At 37.4% G+C, this 7,854-nt stretch overlaps 1 protein-coding gene across 5 annotated transcripts in view; it reads left to right on the top strand.

Moving 5' to 3' along the window:
• The window catches only part of HERC4 (HECT and RLD domain containing E3 ubiquitin protein ligase 4), a 131,147-nt gene extending 126,361 nt beyond the window's left edge, over positions 1 to 4,786 (top strand). For all 5 annotated transcript variants that reach the window (XM_059899275.1, XM_059899273.1, XM_059899276.1 and 2 more), the window contains 2 exons: positions 3,127 to 3,229; positions 4,114 to 4,786. In XM_059899275.1, the coding sequence (XP_059755258.1) occupies positions 3,127 to 3,229; positions 4,114 to 4,322 (312 nt within the window). In that variant the 3' untranslated portion in view covers positions 4,323 to 4,786. The remainder of the gene's footprint in view (positions 1 to 3,126; positions 3,230 to 4,113) is intronic.
• The last annotated feature ends 3,068 nt before the right edge of the window (positions 4,787 to 7,854 follow it).

The following is a 7,854-nucleotide window of genomic DNA, read 5'->3' on the forward strand; positions in this document are numbered from 1 at the left end:
TAGAAAGTAGGTGGATGGGGACTTCCCTGGTGGTCCAATGGTAAAGAATCCACCTTCCAATGCAGGGGAAGTGCGTTTGATCCCTGGTCAGGGAACTAAGATCCCACATGCCTTGGGGCAACTAAGCCCGCCCGCCACAACTACTGAGCTCACGCGCCTCAACAAGAGAGCCTGCACGCCGCAAACTACAGAGCCCACACGCTCTGGAGCCCCTGTGCCACAACTAGAGAGAGAAAACCTGCACGCCACAACTAGAGAGAGACCCGAAGAGACAGTGCACCATAACGAGAAGATCCCGCATGCCTCAACAAAGATCCCGTGTGCTGCAGCTAAGACCCGACGCAGCCAAAAAAAATAAGGAAAATAAATAAATAAAATCAATATTTTTAAAAAGAGAGAGAGAGAATAGGTGGGTGAGTTGAGTGACTTAGAACAAAGAAAACTGAATTTGAAGCCTCCAGAGGGACAGGGTTGTCAAGAGGCAACCCGTGTCACACTGTAGAATCTCTGAAAGGCTCAGGAACTGGCGCATCATGCTGCTGTAATGGCAGGGATGCAGGGCAGGGCTAAAAGCAATGGGATGACTTCAGAGCTAACGTAAGGGACTGTTAGACCTCCCACATCCCCTCTCCTACCCAGCAAAATACAGCTCTGGAGAGAGGCTTTAGAATCTGGGAAAACAGGTAGAACTGAAGCTGGCACTCAGAAAGCTGGTAGCCAGGCTTAAATCCTCTAGGAAGGAGATTGAAGATTTCTTTTTGGGGGTAAATTGATCTGCTGAAGAGAAGAAAGCTGTATTGACTTTAAGGATACCCCAGTGGAAATGGACCCCACCTCCAGTCACTCTACAATGAAAACAATGTAATGACCTCTCATCACACTTTAGATCCTACACAGTTTATCCTTCTTGCCTCATCTTCTTTCATTCCTCCTCTCACTCTGCTTCAGCCTTATTGGCTTCTTTGCTGAGCCTAGAACCCTCCAGTCTTGTGGCCTTTCTATTTCCTGTGTCTGGAATTCTCTTCACCTTGGTAATTCCAAATGTTTCTTGCTCTCACTTCCTTTATGTCTTTATATCTTTTCAGAGACCTTCACTGGGTAACTTACTAAAAATTGCACATGTGCACATATACATCCCTATCTCCCTTCTGTGCTTTTTTCTTCTTTGAATTTGACTAAATAAAATTTTACTTAATTGTCTTTACTGTCTGCTGCTCCTTACCCCCCACTACAAATGTTAAGCACCATAAAGGCAGGATTTTTTTCTCTTTGTTCACTGCTGTATTCCCAGAGCCTTAGAAGGGTACTCGGCAAGTAGTTAAAACCTTGCCTGAAGATATAACTGATAGAAGTGTTCATTCAGTAAGACAAGACATTTTTTTAGTATATTTTAGTGTACTTAGTATACTTAGTTTTTTCCACTGTGTACCTGATTCATTATAATTTCATTGATTATGATTTGTGACTTTAAATGCTCTTCTTCATCAGGACTGTGTACACATTTCCCCAGAACCATCTTGAGGTTAAAAAAAAAAAAAAAAAGGAAAATAGAAAAAACTAGGCATCCTCCTTTCATTTCCCCACTAACATGCTCACAGGCTAATTCAAACAAGTTAATACATCAGCTGATTTCTAAAATTCAAACCATTTTCTCCAAACCTTTATAAATTAATAGCAAATATGTTGTGGATTTCTCAAGAGTTCAGTGATTGAGATAATCATGGCTACAAAAAGAGCCCCAAATTCAAGAAGCCCACAAGCAAATATTCATTGAGCCCCTACTGGATGCCTGATACTATGCAACAGATTAGGAAGAGAGCAGTAAATAAGAGTGAGACATGGTCTTTGTCCTCTATTAAGGAAGCTGGACATTAAATAATTGAACTGTGATGAATATAAAGGAAGAGAGTTTAGTGAATGGTATATAAGGAGAAGCCTGACCTAGGGTACAGAAACTGGGAAAACCTCTCATAGATGGTACTGTTTACCAGGTAAGTAAGAACTTTGTTCACCGAAGTTTCCCCATGGCCCCAAATTTTGACTAAAGCTCATTATATATGTGCTGAATGAGTCAGTGAATGAATTAGGTGACATTTAATCTGAACCCTAAAGGATAAATAGAAATGAGCCTGATGAACAAGGAAAGGAGGGGTGTGTGTTACAGGGGAAGTATGTTAGCTGTTCTGTTGCAAATTACCCCAAAACATAGTGGCTGAAAGATGACAGGGACATTTATTATCTCACATAGTTTCTGAGGGTCTGGAATTCAGAGGTGGTTTAGTCCAGTGATTTTAGCTCAGACGTCTCTCATGTGGTTGCAGTCATAATACTGACTGTTGCTGTTAGTCATCTGAGATTTAAGGATAGAATTTCCCTTCCAAGATGGCTCACTCCCATGGCTGCTGACCAAAGGCCTCAGAATCTCACCATGAGGACCTCTCCATGGGGCTGTTTGAATGTCCTCATGAAATGGCAGCTGGCTCCGCCTCAGAGTGAGTGATCAAAAAGAAGCTAAAGCCACAGAAGTTTTTGTCATCTAGCCTCAGAAGTCATGTATTCTCATATCTACAGTATCCTAATGATCAGAGGTCAGGTCTGTTCGGTGTGGGCGGGGACTACACAAGGGTGTGAACAGCAGGAGGCAGAGATCTTGGAGGGCCGTCTTGGGAACCACCACAGAAAATTACTAGTGTTGCTCTTAGAGCCATTTATTTTTTAAAGAGAAGATAGAATAATACAAAATAATTAGTATGACTTCTGTTCATCAATATCGGGAAAGAAAATTTTATAATTATTACAGATACTTAATTCCATGTTGAACTTTAATAATCCATTAATATTTTAGTAATTCTGGTTTATCCTTTAAATATTAACTTTGGAAGATGATATTACAATCCTGTCATGTTCTTTGAATTGGTAGGGGGGAGACATTTCTGCTGATTCATAGGTATTTTCTTCCCTTTCCCCTGGAACTAATAGTTGCAAAATGCCCAAGAAGTAGTAAGTAATTAACTGAATCACATGAGTTTCAAACACCTGGACAATGTTAGCTTTATGTGCTAAGGAAGCCAGTTTGTCAGATTCAAGATATCCCTTAATATTAATAAAAAGTTGTGTTGTTTTTAGAATACAGAATACAAAGGAGAATATTGGGCAGAACATCCTACAATAAAAATGTTTTGGGAAGTATTTCACGAATTACCATTGGAAAAGAAAAAACAGTTTTTGTGTAAGTATTTCTAATTTTGTGTTTTATGAGAATGGAATCTAATAAACTTATTCTCACAGGAGATTAATTGATTCACTTTAGTGGATAAGGTTTTTTCCTTATTATTCCAAGGTCCTGTTTTTAATTTTTTTAAATCTACATTATTACATGCATTTTCATATTTTGAAAGCTAACTGCATTTAGCTTCCAAAATAGAATTGGTTCTTTCAGATGAAAGAAAACAATTTATAACACTGATTTACAGTAAACTAGGGATGTAATTCCTTTTAGAATTTCTAGAAAGATTTCTGCAGTATAGCTCTTTTCTGTGTTCAGTCTTCATTTTCTTTTTCTCTTTGCTTCTGCATGAAAACTTTGGGAATTGGTGTAGAAAATAGAACTCCTCTATTCCAGAACTTCTCTTATTTATAGCCTAATCTGTGTCTGTTGTGCATATCATAGGATGACAGGTCATTCTTCAGTGATTTGAGTTTTGGCTGCCAATTATAAATTTCTGTTTAAAAATGACAGAAACAAGACAAGTAGAACAAGGGATCATAATCAAAACTGCATTTTGTTTATAAACTAGTTCTAAATGGCTATTCTTTTCAAAAAGAAGGTCTCTCAGAATGTTTCAGGGACAATAGTAATTCATGTATCAAACATTTATTAAGCATCTCCTGTGTGCTAATATTAAGATTACACTTTTAAAGAAAAAATATTATTTGGATGTGTCTCAAAATCATGCTTCCACAAATTCTGGAGATCGGCTTCCAGTAGAAGTAACATTTCCATTAGAGCAAATGTTACTGTAAAGCTTTGCTGTAGTGATTGTCTTAATAACTTGATACTCCATATTGTTGTTTTGATAAAAGTGGTTGGCTCAATGGTTTTTTTCTTGGCAGTATTTTTGACAGGTAGTGATCGCATTCCTATTCTTGGTATGAAGAGTCTAATACTAGTCATCCAGTCAACAGGAGGTGGTGAGGAATATCTCCCAGTTTCCCATACCTGTTTTAATCTTCTGGATCTTCCAAAATATACGGACAAAGAAACTCTACGCTCTAAACTGATCCAAGCTATTGATCACAATGAAGGCTTCAGTTTAATATAACTTTGGAGTTATAACTGTTCCATTTACTGCAAAAGCATTAAACTAATTATTAGTGTGTTTTTTTGTGGTGATGAATTCAGCAAGGTGACAGAGGTACTATTATAATTCTTACTTGCAAAATGTTCAATGCAATGAGTATTCATGAAAGCCAAAAAATATTAAAGGAAATGAACAGACTGTGTTAATATTAAACTTACTGTACAGAATCATGGATTTTTTTTTTTTTGCCATCTTCCAATAAACATACAAGTATTGTGAATACATGGAAGTTTTACTAACATGAATTTTAAGAGTTTGCATATTTCACAAATGATCTGGTGTGTGAGTGCATGAAAATGTTGCTTAATTTTTCTTCAATCATGGCTGAAAAACCTTTAACTTTGGCCTGCAATAGTCATTTGATTATTTTTTCATTTTGTAAATACTGTTAAGTTTTGTAATAAAATAGTTATGTTCTGATACCAGTACAGTTTCTATGGTTGTAATTGAACTGAGCTGACTTTTAAGGGTTAAAAATTACTATTTAAACCTTACTCTGAGAATCTATGAAAGCAAAAAATTAGTATGGTGAAAATAGTCTTTGCTTTTTTGCTAGAATACATGTCCTTGTGCAAATCTAAATTACAAATAGAGTTCTCTAAATAACTTATAGTTCTTTCCTTTTGTGACTCTTGAGATACTATTGATAAATGGGAGGTTATCAGAAAGCTTAATATTTAGTAATGGAAGAACTTTGTCCTACGGTTGCCAGAATACAGTCACTGACTACTATGAGAACCAGTCACTGGGTTATAGCTTTTAAAACTATTGATGCTGCAGGTTGGTATTTAAACAGAATTTTCAGTGCTTTAGAAGTATTTACTTGAATTTTAAGAAACATCTTAACAGTTTTATGGTGCTGATGCTTAGTTATCTCCTGTCATTAAATTGTAACACTGAGTGATGCAACACATGTGACTTTCTGCTATAATGCAAATATTTATTTTTTAAATTTATTTTTTAAATGCCATGAAAACTGTTTAAATAATAAAGATTCATTGGTTTAATATTTAAACTTTCATTGGTTCTCACATAAGATTCCAAATTCTTTAAAAAGAGTAATGTCTCAGGGAAGGTCTCTTAAAATTTTGGATTGATAGTTCCCATTCCCATACAAATTCATCTATTTTATAGAGGTCCCCAAGTCTCTTATCTGTAATTCTAAAATCCAGAACAACTCTGAAAAAAAATTGTGTATATAATTTTACAGCAAAACCTGATCTGAACTGTTGAGGCTATTTATGGTATTAAATGGGACTATTTGTACGTTTTACTGTGGCAATGTTTAATGTGTTTGATTACTTTCTGTGTTTGATCTAGGTGCTGCTTCAGACCTCTATGGGTTGCTGCATTATGTGTGCTTTAAAAAATTCTTTAACATTCATAATTCCAAAATGCAAGTGAGCCCAAGGGTTTTGGAGAAGAGATTGTGGACCTGTACTTTTATTAACTTCACTTATTTATATTTTGGCTGTGTTGGATCTTTGTTGCTGCGCGCAGTCTTTCTCTGCGGCGAGTGGGGGCTACTCTTCGTCGCGGTGCACAGGCTTCTCACTGCGGTGGCTTCTCTTGTTGTGGAGTACAGGCTCTAGGTGTCCGGGCTCCAGTAGTTGCAGCATGGCGGCTCAGTAGTTGTGGCTCACAGGCTCCAGAGCACAGGCTCAGTAGTTGTGGCGTACGGGCTTAGTTGCTCCACAGCATGTGGGATCTTCCCAGACCAGGGACTGAACCCGTGTCTCCTGCATTGGCAGGCAGATTCTTAACCACTGTGCTATCAGGGAAGTCCCATGGACCTGTACTTTTCAGTAGTTTAACTTAACAAACTTCGGTGTACCATAGGTGTCTTTCTATAGATACAAGCCCTAATAATTTTCCTTAAAGTGCATTTTTCCCAATGAAAATTCTTCCATGTATCTGATACTATAGTTTCCCTGCACATGCATTTCTTGAGAATATTGATTATTCACATCGAAAACATAAATGTTATGTATAGATGCTTTTTTTTTTTAGTAATCTGTTTGCTATGAAGCTCGTCTGTGAAATAGCAGCCACTTTGGATTAATACAGGTGGAGTTCGTTTAACAAATATTTTAACAAGGGCCTGACATCTGGGAACACAACAAGACAAGGCATAATTTGGGTAAGTCTGATATTTTCCTGTTTCTGTTGCTGCAGACCTACAGTAGAATTAACAGCAGGGAGATTCATGGTAGAAAATTAAAATACCACTGAAGATTTTTCAAATTGCCATTTGCTTATTAAAAAGCAACAAAAATATCGAGCTTTATAGATTAGAAGGTAGGCAAATGTTGAGTTCATTAAATTATAAGGACCATGATTAGTGAGTTGGCTAAACTTTTGAAAATACTTGGCCTCCACATAGACCTGTTTGTAAGAGCATCTGTATGTTTTTAGCTCTCCTGTTTTAAGTCAGTAGTAATTTTAACCAATAGCCATTGTTCAGACTGATTGAGAAGGCAGTAGAACCAAGACACGCCTTTAAATTGGCATGAAATAAAACCAGAATGTAGTTTTCAAAACTGAGAGACCTAAATTAAGAGCCCCAGCCTTCACATAGGGCCCACTCATAAGGGTTGATTTCTAACAGGTTTGGGTTTTTTTTTGCCTTGTAGATGATTTTCACTGCATTTAGTTTAACCAAAAGTCTTTTGATGAAGTGTAAAATGTATAAGGCAGTCTTCCTCTGCATATGGTGAGTTCTCTGAAAGCAGGGGCAAATAAATGGTCCTGCTCTCAGCCTCTTCTCGATCCCCGACCTGTTTTGCACTTGGGCCATCCAAACTCCTTATGATAGTTTTGTTCTCCTTTCTGTATAGTTCAGTAGCTCCCCACTCTTACACCGCTAACACTTCTAGAGATAAACTGGGAATAGAATGTTTTATGTAAGTCTGCCTTACCTTCCCTGTTAGGCCTGCCCCCGGGAATGGAGTGTTAAATGCAGAAGGGAACTCCCCAATTCCTTTCCCTTCTCAACCCTTACTAATCACCTGGGGCTACTTTTTAATACTATGTGCAAGCCCCACCTTAGGCCTGTTAAATGTCACCTCTAAGAGGTGATGCTCAGGTTACTTTCAATAATTTCCCAGGTGATCTTTCTTTAATCCCAATTGGGAGGCACTTAAAAAGAGGAGTCATTAGACCATTTATCCACATTTCTGCTAGCATCCCAAGGCTGACTTTGTTCATTTTTAAGGAGTCGGAAGAGCTTTTTGATTTTAAGTCTAGGAGTTGAGACTTGTTTCAAATAAAATTTATCAAATAATGCTGTAAGGTAGATGCTAATTAAACCATGTGCCATTAATTAGGGTATTGCATCAGTGGAATATATGATGCATTAACCAAGGGAAGTGGAAACAGCATTGAATACATGGCTTTAATTAAATCAGGTCTTGCCAGGTACTTGATTACTTAAAATGACCACGTACCCTCCTTTTTAAGGTATGAACTACCTGACTTCTTTTTCCATTTTGTG

This window comes from Balaenoptera ricei, chromosome 16, assembly GCF_028023285.1.
Source record: "Balaenoptera ricei isolate mBalRic1 chromosome 16, mBalRic1.hap2, whole genome shotgun sequence".
Classification (NCBI taxonomy): Eukaryota; Metazoa; Chordata; class Mammalia; order Artiodactyla; family Balaenopteridae; genus Balaenoptera; species Balaenoptera ricei.